This window comes from Ochotona princeps, chromosome 12 (genome assembly GCF_030435755.1).
Source record: "Ochotona princeps isolate mOchPri1 chromosome 12, mOchPri1.hap1, whole genome shotgun sequence".
Classification (NCBI taxonomy): domain Eukaryota; kingdom Metazoa; phylum Chordata; class Mammalia; order Lagomorpha; family Ochotonidae; genus Ochotona; species Ochotona princeps.
Window position 1 is genome coordinate 62,908,723 of NC_080843.1, and position 16,244 is coordinate 62,924,966.

The following is a 16,244-nucleotide window of genomic DNA, read 5'->3' on the forward strand; positions in this document are numbered from 1 at the left end:
ATGCTATTGTATAACCTATGAGTCACTGAAGAATTTAATAAAAGAAACTATTTTGAAGAAGTGAAAATAAAAATATCAAAAACCATGAATTGTAACAAAAACAGTAATGAAAGGGGTATTGATTCTGTATTTTGCGTGAAGATTACCTTATATCAGAAAGAATATATGACATTTGTCCTTTTAGGATTGGCTTATTTCACTGAGCATAATCGTCTCTAGTTGGGGCCATTTGGTTGCAAAAGGTAAAATTTCATTCTTTTTAATGGATGAATAGTATTCCATAGAGTAGATGTAGATGTTTCTTTATCTGCTCCTCTTTGGATGGGCATCTGGGCTGTTTCTATAGTTTTGTTACTGTAAATTGTGCTGCTGTGAATATAGAATTATAGTTCCTTTTTCAATATGCAGATCTCATTTTCTTTGGATACATTCCCAGTAGTGGGAAAGCTGAGTCATACGACAGGTTTATTTACAGTTCTCTTAGCCCTCTCCATACTGACTTCCACAGTGGTTGTACTAGCTCATACTCCCACCAACAATAAAGAAGGGTACCTTTCTCCCCACATCACACCAGCAGGTGTTGTTAGTAGAATTCTGAATGCAGGCCAGTCTCACTGGAGTTAGGTGGAACCTCAATGTGGTTTTCATTTGTTTCACACTGATGACTAGGCAGCCTGAGCAGTTTTTCATGTCTGTTAGCCATTTGAATTTGTCTTTTGAAAAATGTCTCTTCTTTCACCCATTTCTTCAAAGAATTGTTTGTTTTGCTTTCACTGAGTTTCTGAAGCCTTTTATAAATCCTGGATATTAGCTCCCTGTCACTTGTGTAATGTGCAGTGATTTTCTCCCATTCTGTTGGTTGCTTCACTTTGCTGATCATTTCCTTTTGCTGTACAGAAGCTTCTCAGCTTGATGTAGTCCCATTAGTTGTTTTTCACCACCTGTTTCTTTTTTAGGAAGTCTTTCCCCATTGCTATATCTTGGAGAGTGCTTTGTATGTTTTCTTCTGATAGTTCAGTTATTCTGGATGTAGATTTAGGTCCTTGATCCATTTAGAGCTGATTTTTGTGTAAAGTGACAGGATGTCTTGTTTCTTATTTGTGCAAGCTGCTATCCCGTAGTCCCAACAGCGTTTGTTGAAGAGACCAGGCTTTTTTCCTGGATTGTTTTCAGTTTTCTTGTCAAAGATTAGTAGACTATTCATGTGTAGACTCCCTTCTGGTGTTTCTGTTTGTCCCAATACCAAACTATTTTGATGACCACTGCTCTGTGTATGCCTTGAGGTCTGGAATTGTGATTCCTATAGCTTGATTTTTATTCTTCAGGATAACTTTGGCTATTCATGATCTCTTGTGTTTCCAGATGATCTTTTGTATCTTTTCTATTTCTGGGAACAGTGTTGGGATTTTGATTGGGATTGCAATGAACCAGTGTATTACTTTAGGTAATGTGGACATTTTGATTATGTTGATCCTGCAGACCTAGGAACATGGTAGGTTTCTCCATCTTTTAACGTCTTCTATTTCTTTTTTTAATGTTTTATAGTTTTCATCATAGAGGTCTTCCACATATTTGGTTAGACTAATTCCTAGATATTTAAGATTCCTCTCTACTCTTTTCAAGGGGACTGTACCTAACAATTTCTTTCTCAGCCACGGAGTTATCTATGTATACTAGTGGCATTGATTTGTGTTCATTAATTTTGTATCTTGCTACCCTGGCAAGTCTTTTATGAGTTCCAATAGTCTCTTTTTTTTTTTTATTCATTAATTACATTGTATTATGTGACACAGTTACATAGGTACTGGGATTCTCCCCACCCCTCCCCACACCCTCCCCCCATGGTGGATTACTCCACCTTGTTGCATAACCACAGTTCAAGTTCAGTTGAGATTCCCTCTTTGCAAGCATATACTAAACATAGAATCCAGCATCTTATAGACCAGTCAAGTTCCTCAGCTTCTTAGGGAGACCCTGTCTGGTCTGAGGGCAGAACCAGCAGAGTACCATCCTGGTCACTTAAAAAACTCTAACATACCGTCAGCTGAGTCTTTTGGTTTTCCATTCAGAGTTCATGTGAATAGGTGGTAATTTGGTCCTGTCATTTTAGCAATGGGTTGTTCATTGATTTAGTCTTCTGTTGTTATTTTACTGGGATGTTCTTCGCATTTGCCTTTGGTTTGGTGGGCGCTATTCCATTTCTCTGTCAAGAGAACATCTTTAAGTATCCTTTGTAGGACAGGTTTGGAAGAGGTATGTTCTTTCAACTTTTCTTTACTGTGGAAGAATTTTATTTCATTTTCAAAGACAAAGGAATGTTTTGCTGGATACATTATCCTGGGCCAACATTTTTTTTTCTTTTAGAATCTGGAATATGCTGCTCCATTCTCTTCTGGCCTGTAGAGTTTCCTGTGAGAGGTCTCCAGAGTTTAATTGGCATTGGCATCCCTTTGTGTGTCAGTTGATTTTTTTCATGTGCACATTTAAGGATCTTTTCCTTATGTTCGATTGAAGAGAACTTGATTATCATGTATTGGTGAAGATCGCTTTTGGTCAAACCTGTTGGGAGTTCTGTGCCCCTCCTGGGTGTTGTTTTCCAATTCTTTCTCTAGATTAGGGTAATTTTCCCTTATTATTTCATTAAATACATTTTTAAACCCAGCTTCTCTTTCTGCACCTTCTGGGACTCCCATAACTCCTCTATTTGCCTTTTAATAGTGTCTTTCAATTCTTGAGTACTTTTTTTAGCCTGATCCAGCTCTGCTTCCTGGTTTTTGTTTTTTCCCCCCTGGTGACAGAAATATCTTCCAATTCTGAGATTCTTTCTTATGCCTCCTTCATTCTATTTTGGAGATGCTCCACTGTACTTTTAATTTGCTTCACTGTATTCTTCATTTCTGATATATCAGCTTTCATTTGATTCACTTCCAGTGTGACATATTCCTTAAATTCCTTGAATGCCTGCTTTATGTGCTTCTCGTTGTTGATAAGAAGTTTTATAACAAGTATCTTGAATTCTGTATCCCCCATTGTCTCAATATCTTCCTCAGTTAACTCTGAGGTTGCAAAGGGTTTTGCTCCTTTGCAGGGGAGTCTTCAGTAATATTCATTGTGCCTCTGTCTCTTCATTTGCTCTTGGTCATTGTACTTCGGGTTATCAGATTCTTCTCCTTGGAGCAGGTTTCTAAGTGTGTCACCAAAGATCGACAGTTTGATTTTACATATTGCACTTGTACATGGCCTTTTGTTTGCAATCACTTGTGACACTCCCTGTAGCGAGTTCCACATCTGGATTCTTATGTTAGACTTCCACCATGGTCTCTGTAGCCCCAGCTCCTGGCTCACCACTCTCTACCTTCTGTGATACTGTGCTGAAGCTGCATCATTGTCTGTACAACCTTTCTGCTACTTTCGGTTGGAGCAGGTTCAAGGATTAGTGAGACACCAGGCATCCTATATAGCTAGGTTTTTAAGGGTGCTGATCTTGCCGGAATCTGTTGATGTTAGGTCTGAGGGTCACATGGACCTACTTTGACCCGTACGATGCCACAGTCGGTATTATTTTCCTGTGGAACCAGTGCATAGACTGAGCTCAGTGAGTTCTTGCCGAGCTCAGCACATATGCAGCTCACTGTTGTCCCCGTGCCTTAATGCCTATGCCACACTGTAGAGAATGGTGCCTCATATGCCACTACTAGAGTTCTTGATCTGTTGGCTGTCGGGTCTAAGGGCCACCCGGAACTATCTTGGGTGAAACCTGTGGTATGCCACGTTGTTGTAGTCCACTCAGCCCAAAATGAATTCACTCCCAGCTCTGTGCATGTGCCGTACTGTCCAAAGGCCTTGCCTTCTTAAACAAATTGGCGCCTGATTCAGCTCTAGGAGGCCGACTGGGCTGTGAAATCCACCCTGTTCCTGCTTTGCTCGTCTGGGATCTGCTGCTCTGTCTCTGCTCTTGGTCAAATCAAACAGACCAGCAGGATGAACAGTTCTTTGTCTGGGTTCACCTCTGTAGCTCCCAGTAGACATCTCTTCCCACCTGGTTGCTGGTGGAGTTCAGATCGCCGTTTGCTGACTACCACTGGGGTATCAGTCACTGCTACACCACACTGCTGTGCCCGCTGCTTTCCTGTGTCTGTCAGTCTCCGGGTACCCCTCTGCTGTTGTTCTGTCCTCTCCTATTTCTTGGAATGTGCCCCCTCTGGTTCACACTGGCTAATAATTCTCTGTCTGTTTAAACGTGTCCTTACTCTATTCTGCCATCTTGATTCTCAAAATTACATAACTTTTGGCGCTAGCCTTGTGGCACAGCAGATTAAACAAGGGCTCAAACCAGGCGCTAAGTTATGGAACATGGGCTTTCCAAGCAATGTGTTTTTTTACTTCTGAGCCAAAAGTACATTCCCACCTCTCAATTTAGTTTTTACCTTTAGCCTTTTGTACTGAACAGAAGTTTTTATCACCACAGTTTACTGGTTGGAAATTAGAAGATGAAAAACAGAAGATTTGTGAATTTTCCGTTAGCCCCCATTTGATTACCATTTTATAGACTGATTAAGAGACCAGAGTATTGGGACTAAAAGTTAAATATGACATATCAGTAAGTATTTTATTATACAGAAAAACATATAGACACTAAAGCACTTCAGAGCTAGTTGTAAATCCTGTGGGAACAGGGATCAGGCTGCTACTGTATAAGCAAAGCTGATAGCTTATAGACAGAAAGCCAAGGCCCCAGAATATCACGATAGGTGCTGAGTAAACATACAGTACATGAAAGAGTGCATTATGTAGTGACCTAGTTACCCAGCTGGCGTAAAGTTCAGGACCTAACTTTCGTAGCGTCTGGCAGTTTTTACTTTCCTAAGTAATTTTCTCGTTTAGTAAATAGAAATACAGCTAATACAAATAGCATAAGAATGCTTAAGTTTAATATGATTTTTCAAATATTGCTTCAAGGAGAAAAGAAAACAGCTAAGTGCACTGAATTAGCATTCTTGCTTCTGTGCGGTAGGAAGTGTTTAGTATTGTGAGGATAGAGTTGCTGTAAAGCTTTCTTATGATGATATATATTGGCAAACATCCAGATAGTCTGCCTGTGGTAAGGAAAGGAGCTTTATTCAGTAAAGACAGACTCCTGCAGCAGGAGTCATCCCAGCCTTTTGCTGTCATTGGGGTTTTTTTTTGGATTTTAGTGGGTTTTTTTTTTTTCTCTCTCTTCAGATGAATTCCCGTGATACTGACTGGTGCTTGTTTCCGAAGAAGGCTGTTAAAGCTTTTGTCCACCCTATTCTCACTCATTGGGTCCACAAAATCAAAATTATTTTCAGAATGCCTTTCTCTCATGTGGACATGTGATCTCATGACACATAGGAAATCTGAACAGATGTGAGACTCCAGATTTACAAAAATATGAAATAACATGTCTGTCGTGTTATTTTTTAATTTTGAAAGATGTTAATTTTTCTAAAAATATTAACCTAATGGGCTTACTGCTTTATTAACAGATGAGTATCTATGCATTTTAATCAGCAATTCAGAAATGGACAAATTCAAGTAAGAGCTGTTTAGAATCTTTGATTACAACTCGTTAAGATAATTGTAGATTCACACCCAGATATAAGAAATAGTACAGTGTTAGCTCAAATACTCTTACTCTTTTTCCTCTAGTGATAGCATCTTGAGTAGAATAGTACAGTGTGAAAACCAGGATATCAACATGAATACAGTCAAAATATAGAACGTTTTCATCATTGTGAAGATGCTTATAATTGTCCTTTTATGTACCCCAATTTTTCTTCCTTCCTGCCTGCATGCCTTCCTTCCTTCCACTAAGATTTATTTATTTGAAAGGCAGAGTTAAAGAGAAGTAGAGACAGAGATCTCTTCCATCCACTGTTTCACTCTCCAGATGACCACAACATGTGAAGACCAGAAATCAAAAGTTTCCTGTAGGTCTCCCTTGTGAGTGCAGGGGCCCAAGCACTTGAGCCGTTTTACTCTGCCTCACCAGGCACAGTAGCAGGGAGCTGGATGAGAGGTGGCAGGTTTGAATCAATGCCCATCTGGGATGTCAGCATCACTGGGAGTAGCTTTGGCCCAATACCCCAACTGTTATTATGTTTCAGTAACTCTTGTGTTGAGTGGAATTCCATAGCATGGATGCAAACAGTTTGTTCAACCTTTTGCCTGTTGAAGAACATTTGGGTTGTCTCCAGGTTTGAGCTTCTGTGGAGTTCCTGTACATTTTTACTTCTCTGGGATAAATGTCCAGAAATGCAGTTGCTGGACCATACTATATTTACATGTTAGTTTTAAATAAGTTGCCACACCTGTTGAAAGTGGATAAAAGGATCCTGAGGGCACAATGTTTGATAGCCACTGCCTTACCCAAGAGTGACTGTCAAAACTGATACGTGATATTGTAATAGGAACATATCAAGTAAAGAAAGTTATTTTCTCATCTCTTGAAGGCTCGAGGAAGTAATACTGTATTCTTTAATAAACTACAAGGCAGAATCCAGTGTGTCAATTGCTTTGTCGTGCCCAAAATGAAAGCACAAAGCATGAAGGTTTCTTCTGTATATGTGTGCATGTAGTTTAGTAAGACTGATTCATTTTAGGCTCACATATGTTTCTGAGAGCCTTTTTTTTTTTTTCCATAGGATCTGTCAAGAAGTGGGAGCATGAAAAAAGAGATGCTATCTTTACCCTCAAAGCAGAAAGGGTTCAGATAAGTAAGTTTGCAATCTAGTAATTGCTGAAATGAAGGGGTGTGACTGGAGTAGCAGGGCTGGAGGGCAGGGAAGGGCCCCATGAGCAGGAAGAATCAGCTGAAGGCAGCACAGTTGGGAGCAGAGCTGAAGGGAAAGGAGTTTGCCAGGAATCCTCCTGGCACTGGTGAGTCGGAGCAGCCCCAGAGGTTTCCTGTACAGCCCTCCTTAGTTGGTGACTCTAGGCTTGTCCTCTTCCCCCAGAGCTGGGTTAAGACCAGTCAAAAGCAACATGAAGATAAATGGTCTGAATACGGTAGTGTGGGGATATGGAGATTATCATTGAAACCCCCTAGTTCTTCTTAGGTCTTTATGCCATACCAGGATGTTCTTATCCCAAAGCAGGAAGAGTCAAGTAAAAACATGTCTTAGGACTTCTTTTCCATTGCCCGGCTACTTTTCAAGATGCTGTCACATATATGTTATAATAACCCCAGCTACTTTAGTAGCTTCCTTCCGTTTATCATTTTTAGATATTGCTGAATAGATAATATTGTTTGTAAACCTATGCATTATTTTCCTTTATATTTTGGAAAATGTTTTAGACTGTTTATTCTGTTTCTCTTTTAATATCCCAGACTGGTTTAGGAGCTATTATAGATAACATCTGAAATCAAAATTAACCTAGGCCTATTCTATGGACATGGATGTAGTTATGATCACCTGAACACTGAGAGGAAGCCTATTGTCATGCAGATGATTGTTCAGCATTTGTTAACGTCCCCAGTGTGGGAGTCCCTGCTCTTAGAGTTTTTGGTCCATTTTCTGTTGGTTTAGCAACATATCCATGGTTGGGTAGTTTAAAAAATGTTTATGAAATATATTTAGCTTGTAGCTTTGGAGGCTGAATATTCAAGATTGGCAACCCATGTGTTTGGCCTCTGGGAGGGCCACCTGGCTGCGTCACAGCGTCACAGCACAGAGAAGCAGAAGGGGAAGGGGAGCCTCTGTGGGAGAAAGGGAAACCAGAGGGATTTGGGGGCCAAGCTGACTATTCTCTACCAAGCCACTCCAACCGGGACTGGCTGGGATACTATGAGAAGTATGTGAGTCTATCCTGTGAGTGCTCCCCTGCAGCCTGGTGAGTGTCAGTCAGCCACTCTGAAGTTGGACCACATCAATACTGAAGAGCAGACGTTCAGCAGGTGAAACTCTGAGGGACACAGTCCCCTCTACCAAACCACGGCAAACTCCTGTTTCAGAGAGGGACCCTAAAGCGAGAAGAAGTATAAGGTGGAGAAATGGACTTGCACACAAAGTAGAGACAAAGTGTGATTCACGTGGCCTGGGTGTAGATTGGTGGGATTGGAGTTTGGAGAGACAGGCTGCCTACGGAGCTCACACCGTAAAACTGTCACAAAATGCCTTTCCTCTTTCCCATAATCATTTACTTTACTGATGGGTTATTTTGAAGCAAGAAGAGTTTATCTTCCTTCTCTCTTTGTAATTGAAAATTGTATGCCTTCGGGCAAATTAAATCATCTGCTTAAATATTTATTGCTTCATCTCTAATAATAACTAACAGTTACATTGCACCTATGATTTATCAGAGACTGTTTTAAACCACAGGTGTGTGTGCCCACTGAAAAAACAGAGTTAAAAGATAAGTTTATTTTCAGGGCTGGCATGGTGTAGCATGTAAAACTACTGCTTGCAGTGTTGGCATCCCACATGGGCGCTAGTTCAAGTCCTGGCTGCTGCACTTCTAATGTAGCTCCCTGCTAATGGCCTGGGAAAGCAGCTGAAGCTGGCCTAATGGTTGAGCCCCTGCCACCCAGATACAAGACCTGGATGGAGCACCTGGCTGCAGCCAACTGGGAGAGTGAACCAGCAAATGGGAGATCTCTGTCTGGAACTGACTTTCAAATAATTTTTTAAAAGTTTATTTTGATGCAAAAACATTTTGAAATTCGTGCAGCATTTTTCCATAGTATGCATTTTCATGAGTTTTTAATATTTTATTTTTCATTTTATTTAAAAGAGAGAGAGAATCTACCCACAGCTTACCCTTCCAAGTGCTCCCAACCGACAGGCCCAGGCCAGGCCAGGGGCAGGAGTCAAGAACTCCATCTAGGTCTCCTGCATGGGTGGCAAAGGATCAAGTGCCTGAGCTGTCTGCTGCCTCTCAGGGTGTGCATCAGTAGGAAACAGACCCTGCAGCACAGCAGCTGGGACTTCATCCAGACCCTCTAATATGAAATGCAGTTGTCCACTGTCCACCCCCACAACCTTCTGGAAGAGTTCATAGGCTCATAGATTTCAAAATATTTTGCACCAAAATAAACTTACCTTTAATTGTATTTGCCATGACCTTTTTGAAACCCCCACGTGCATGCGTACATTCATGCATACTTGTGTGAATTTTCTTCATGTTAACCATTGGAGATAGGCACTGTTAGTATCCCTGGTTTGCATCGGAGAAGGAAGCAGGAATTTATTAAAGTAGCAAGATTAACAAGTGACTAAGGCAGGCTCCTGGGTCTATGCTCTTAACTGCTTATGTCGTATAGCATTGCAATTCCATATTCAGTATTTTTAGCATATCTCAGTGATGTGCCTGTGACGATTTTTGTTTCATGCTTGCATGGGGTGTTTTAGGGGTAGAGACAAGGCAGTTGTTATTTTGCATTTTAAATGGGAACATGCCCATTGTCCTTATGAAAAGATTTTGTGATAAAGTTAAAATAATCAGATCTAAATTTATTTTGAGATTTAGAAAGTAGTTTAGATATAATTGTCTTAAGATAAATGCTTTCTTAGTCATTATGTGGGAGGTTAAAATTGCTGTATATTTTCCTGAGGACAAGAAGAATTAGAATAAATGCTATCATAAACAAAGAAGAGCAAAGGGAATGTGAATTTCTTGCTGAGTCGGAAATAATAATGTGAAGAAATCCTTGCAAAAATACCAGCAGATGGGATTCAACCCCATGTGTCTTGCACTGATGTCTAAACACTGTGGTGTAACAAGCATGAAGAACAGGCAGCGTGAGTTAGTAGATATAAGAAGTATTACAAATTTTCATTAGTTGTGATAGGGATTTAGAACACAGGCTGTTATTTTATTGGTCGTTTTGTAAAAATTTATTTTGTTTTGTTTGAAAGTCAGAATTAGAGAGAGAGAGAGAGAGAGAGAGAGAGATGAAGGTCTTCCAGCCAGTGAACACAATGGCCAGAGCTGAGCTGATCTGAAACGGGGGGACAAGAGCTTCTGCCAGGTGTCCCATGTGGGTGCAGAGGCCTCAGGCCACAGGGCCATCCTCTTCTGCTTTTCCAGGCTTCAAGCAGAGAGCACAATCAGGAGTGGAGCATCCAGGACTAGGGTTTTTTTTTAAGATTTATTTTATTTTTATTGGAAAGTCAGATATACAGAAAGAAAGAGAAATGGAGAGGAAAATCTTCCATCCATTGATTCACTCCCCAAGCAGCTGCACCGGCTGGAACTGAGCCAATCTGAAGCCAGGAGCCTCCTCTGGATCTCCCTTGCGGGTGCAAGGTCCCAAGGCTTTAGGCCGTCCTCACTGCTTTCCCAGGCCATAAGCAGAGAGCTGGTTGAGACGTGGGCTGCCAGGATTAGAACCTGTGCCCATGTGGGATCCCGACCGACGCGTTCTAGGCGAGAACTTTAGCTGCTAGGCTACCAGGCTGGACCCTATTGGTAGTTTTTAAAAACACAAGGTTTATCTGAGGTACCTCATCCACCTGAGTCCTTTCCTATCTCCTCCTGATCCATTACCATTCTTACTAAGTCTATTAAGCTTGTAATCTGTTTTTCTTAATAATAACAACAATAATACTTCAAATAAATAAAAAACACTTAATGTATGATCACAGGGGATTTTATTTATTGATATACAAGCACTAGCATATTTAACTTGGTGTCCTGCCTTTTCTGTTCTTGTCACAAAGATGCAGAATTTTAGGATTCCCTGTGCTGATGGTGTTATCTTTGACCTGAATATTTGACCTTTTGCAGGTTCCTCCGAGATCTGTGAAAAAGCAGTTCTTGCTGCTTAGCTGTTGCTTCTGTCTGGCCCATATGATCCCTGTTTCATTTTGGTCTCTTTTTAATGCTTCCTGTCACAACTCAGCAGTTCCGTTTTTACCTCTTTTGAAAGTACCTCTGGCTACACAGTCAGACACAATACATGCCAGCTCTCTGTCTTTCCCATACTCACATAGCATCCTATGTGTGAGGGTTCGTCTTAGCCTACTTCTTATATGGAATTTTAATACTGGGTTTCTTGACCTCCCTCTCCATACCATACCTCAGTGTTTGGCGCATATCTGGGCTCGGTAAGAGCTGCAGCCTCTGGAGATGAGTTTCTAACCCACCAGGCTCAGCAGCAGGGTGTTGCCATAGTCCCTGCCAGGCTTGCTCAGAGCTGGATTACACAGTTGCAGGCATCTTGGGGTGGAGAGGGCAGCTGTCCCGAGTCTGCCAGCCCAAGTGGAAGGGTGGAATAGTGTGAGATAGAATCTTACAGCGTGTCTCATCTGTGTAACTGAAGTACAGCAGATTTTTCTCTTTGGGATAAATTACTATTGCACTTTTTAGAAAGTTTCCACAGATGTGATATGTGTTTGTATCATACAGAAAATATTCAAATCATACATAGTTTGGGACCCCACCCCCTTTATTTTTTTGCATAGTACAAAGCAAAGGTTTTTTTATAGCAAATTCTGAATTATCTATGAGATTCTATTTCAAAGACACCATCTTTGGTATAGAACCATAAATACATAAACTCAGAAGCATACGGCATGGCTGGAATGACAAAACAAATGCATTACATAATACACCACAAGTTGTATTTTTAGCACCTTATTAGTTGATTTTGAAGATTTTCTTTTTTTAAAATATTGAGCCATGAGGGGCTGGTGTTGTGACATAGCAAGTTAAGCTGCTGCTTGTGCTGGTGGCATCCCATACGGATGCCTGTTCAAGTTCTGGCTGCTCCACCTGTGCCCCAGCTCCCTGTTAATAACCTGGGAAAGCAACAGAGAATGGTCCAAGGACTTGGCCACTGCACCTGGGTGGGAGACTCTAAAGCAGCTCCTGGTGTCAGCCCTACCGCACCCCAGCTGTCACAACCATTTAGGGAGTGAATGAAATGATGGAATATCTCTCTGTCTCTCCCTCTCTTTCTTTCTTTGACTGATTTTCAAAAATGAATAATTTTTATAAAGCAATCATTTTTTAAAAAATTAGTAAGTATTGAACTGTGGGATATTTGGAGGTTTCAGTCAGTACAACAGATTGATTGTTTCATGTATCATGTAGTAAATGGCATCTTTACTTTTGGCTACAAGTTCTTTTCTTGCAGTCTTGGCACTGCATAGCATTCTTAGCCAACTTGTAAATTTGTTAATTTCATCACAGTCATCCCTCAGTGTCTTTGGGAAATCTGTTCCAAAACCTCCACAGATACCAAAATCAACAGATGTCTAAATCCCTTGTGTAAAATGGCATAGTGTTTGCCTGGAGCCCTCACACAGTGTAAATGGTCTGTAGCTGACTTAGAGCCTAGAATAATGTGAACATCCCATTCAGCAGTTACATCTGCATGCACTCAGTGCAATTTTTTGTTTTTCCGGTATTTTTTAGCCTGCAGTTAGTTGAACCCATGGGTGCAGAACCCTCAACTACATGAGGTCAGCAGTATTTAATTTTTTTGTGGCAATTTCTTGCCTAATCTAAACTTTTTTAAACTGAAATGTTAACTGGTAGTATTATGTTGATAGTTTCAGCCTATCCTGGTTAACGTTTGTTTGTTTCTGCAGTACAATGAATCTTTGCTGCTTAGATCCATGACTTCCATTAAAGGACGCCAAACCTGAAGCCCAAGTCTGACATCTGAGGAGACAGCAGGCACATTAGTCACTGCAGAATGGGGACGGCCAGTGGCGAGATGGTGTCTGTGGAGCAGACCTCCTCTTCCTCCCTAAACCCACTGTGTTTTGAATGTGGCCAACAACACTGGACAAAAGAAAACCACTTGTACAATTACCAGAATGAAGTGGATGATGACCTCGTCTGCCACATTTGCCTTCAGCCCCTGCTGCTGCCGCTGGATACACCCTGTGGACACACCTTCTGCTACAAGTGCCTCCGAAACTTCTTACAGGAGAAAGATTTCTGTCCGTTGGATCGAAAAAGACTGCACTTTAAGTTGTGTAAGAAGTCTAGTATTCTGGTTCATAAACTGCTAGACAAACTCTTGGTTTCATGTCCATTTTCTTCAGTGTGCCAGGATGTAATGCAGCGCTGTGATCTGGAGGCACATCTTAAGAACAGGTAAGCCAAAAGTATGACGGAAAGAGAAGTCACTCGAGGTGTTGTGGAAAGGTTGTTGAAACACATTGAAGCGTCATTAAAAAATAGGAAGGTACCACTGAGTAAATGTAACAGTCAAATACAGAAGACTGTCAGTAAACTGCAAGAAACAGTATTGAATATTGTTTATTGAAAATATGAATACAAAAATTATAGTTTAAAAAGTACCTCATTGTAGCTATTAATATTTTACTGCTATAATAAAAAACTTAATCAGAATAATAAAATATATGATCTAGGCCCATTACAATGGCTCAATTGGCGAATCCTCCCCCTTGCAAGTGCCAGGGTCCCATATGGACATTGGTTTATATCCCGACTGCCCCACTTCCTATCCAACTTCCTGCTTATAGCCTGGGAAAGTACTGTGGCCCAAAGCCTTGAGACCCTGCACCTCTCTGGGAGACTCAGAAGAAGCTCCTGGCTTGTGGCTTTGGATCAGCTCAGCTCTGTCCTTTGTAAGTATTTGGGGAGTGAACTAGCATTTGTAAGATCGTTGTGTTTCCTTTTCTCTGAAACCTGCCTTGCCAATAAAAATAAATAAACCTTTAATAACAAAATTTTTAATAAAAAATATGATCTATTCTGTTTACAACCTTATGTGATAATTTGCCTATACTATCAATATGAGAATCTTGTTATTGGTGTTATTATCCTAAGGAAATAATCCAAAAAAAGAGAAAATTATGTATAAAGATGTTCATTATGATGTTATGCATAGTTTGATATATTAGATTTAATCTGATTGCTTCAAAGTAGGGAAAGGTTAAAAATGTGTACATGAATACATGAGCTCCTGAGATAATATTTAGCCAATAAAAACGATGGGTTGTTTTTTTTTTTGAACGATAATGAAATGTGCACAATTTTATTTGCTAAGATCTTATAAAAATTCTCTTTCGTAATCTAGACTACCTGAGAACTCAGGGTTGGAAAAATTTCACACAGTTAGTGAGAAGTTTTATTCTAGCAAAAGCATTTTAAAAGGCTGAGCAACCTGATGAAATGATTGGTGAGGTTTGTGATAAGTCTTAGTTTTGAAATTACTTATGTCCTTTGGAAGGGCTAAAGCATGTCTCAGACATGAAAGTCACATAAAATGACAGAAATGAATGTATTGATCTCTAAACTTCAAATTAAAGTATGTGTCAGTGTAAATCTGTAATTGATTGCTGTGAAAAAGATGCGTAGATTCATGCTGGATTTAGATATAAAAATATAAGTGGTGTGGAATGACGTGTCATTTTCGAACATAAAATGAAATCACAGCATTGAAGACTAATCCTGTTGCTTAATAAATAAGGAAACAAATTCATAAAGATTTGATATAGTTTATAGCGATATGCCTGTATGTTGTCACCTTCTTTTTATTTTTATTAGAAAGTCAGATTTACAGAGAGAAGGAGAGACAGAAAAATCTTCCATCCATTGGTTCACTCCCCAAATGGCCACAACGGTTGGAGCTGAGCTGATCCAAAGCCAAGAGCCAGGACCTTCTTCCTGGTTGCCCACACAGGTGCAGGGTCACAAGGCTTTGGGCGGTACTCTACTGCTTTCCCAGGCCACAAGCAGGAAGCTAGATGGGAAGTGGGGTAACCGAGATATGAACCTATGCCCGTATGGGATCCTGGAAGTTGCAAGGCAAGGATTTAGGCACTAGGCTATCCGTCCGGACCCCCCTGTGTGTCTTCATGAGAGCTATACCACAAAGCCAGATCTTACTCTCCATTACTGAGTAATTTCATTGACTTTTTCTAAATATTGGAGAATCTTTTCTAGAAGGAATTAAGACATGAGAAAGTATTGGGGGGGGAATGTTATTAAAATGTTAGAATTACTTGGATTTGTATAGCAGTTACTTCAGTCCTGAAGTATGTTGTTTAAAACTAGGAGCTAAGGAAGAGTAGAATAGACTTTTAAAAATACATGTAATATATGTATCCTCCATTTTGTGTACCTTCTGTCATCAGCAGGCAAAGAATCTGAACACAGTGGTGCATACCTCCTGGAATCTGACACCAGACTTGTGAATATTGTAGTCTAGATCAAACCTGTCAAGCTGAATATTTTAAACTTCTTATTTCTCTCAGTGTAACAATTCTTCTTAGGCTGTAGGCATATTCTGTGACTATAGGGAGTATCAGTTACAGAATGTTAGATGAACTGAATGAAGTTACAGTTTAGTTACTATTTTGAGAGCAAATGAGATAAACATTTCATAAATTTCTAAGAATATTTAGCATGCGTATAATACTTTCATGTGCAATTGAAATATTAGTAATATTTTCTGTCAAACCATGTATGATGTTGATGATGTAAAAACAGTAAGCTATCCTCTCATACATTGATGAGGGCTAAGCAACCACATGCCATTAAAGGTTCTATTTTCCAGCTGTGTTGATTGATGTTTGAGGTGTTTATTTCTTTAGACAGACTAAGATATTTTACTTCTTTAAAGTTGTACTTGCTTACATGAGCAAGAGGACTCTCCATCCGCTAGTTCCTTCCCCAAATGCCTGCAACAACCAGGGTTAAGCCAGGCCAAAGCCAGGAACAGGAACTCCAACTGAATCTCCACATGAGTGGCAGTAACTCCGGGACTTGAACCATAATCTGTGTTTCCCAGGCCCATTAGAAGGAAGCTAGATTGGAAGCAGAGGTGTGGTACTCAGCTCCAGGCACTCATATGTAATGCAGCTATCCCAAGCAGTGGCTTAACCCACCAAACCACATACATCACCCAACTCAAGTCATTAACTCAATCATTTGACTTAGGATGTCTTAGGACTATAATATGAAAGATACAACGGAAAAGTAAACGATTAGAAAAACTGATATTGGACCCAAGTTCATGGGCACAAGTTCATGTCCTGGCTGCTCCGCTTCCCATCCAGCTCCCTGCTTTTGGCCTGGGAAAGCAGTCGAGGACGGCCCAAAGCCTTGGGACCCTGCATCCATGTTGGAGACCCGGAAACAGTTCCAGGTTCCTGACTCCTGGCTTCAGATCAGCTCAGCTCTGACTGTTGTGGCCACTTGAGGAATGAACCAGTGGATGGAAGATCTTCCTCACTGTCTCTCCTCTCTGTAAATCTGACTTTCCAATAAAAATAAATAACTTTTTAAAAAAACTGGTG

The 16,244-nt window shown here is 40.5% G+C and overlaps 1 protein-coding gene across 2 annotated transcripts in view; it reads left to right on the plus strand.

Moving 5' to 3' along the window:
• The window catches only part of LNX2 (ligand of numb-protein X 2), a 90,921-nt gene that overhangs the window by 37,628 nt on the left and 37,049 nt on the right, over window positions 1–16,244 (plus strand). For both annotated transcript variants that reach the window (XM_058670929.1, XM_058670928.1), the window contains exon 2: window positions 12,558–13,071. In XM_058670929.1, coding sequence (XP_058526912.1) covers window positions 12,665–13,071 — 407 coding nt within the window. In that variant the 5' untranslated portion in view covers window positions 12,558–12,664. The remainder of the gene's footprint in view (window positions 1–12,557; window positions 13,072–16,244) is intronic.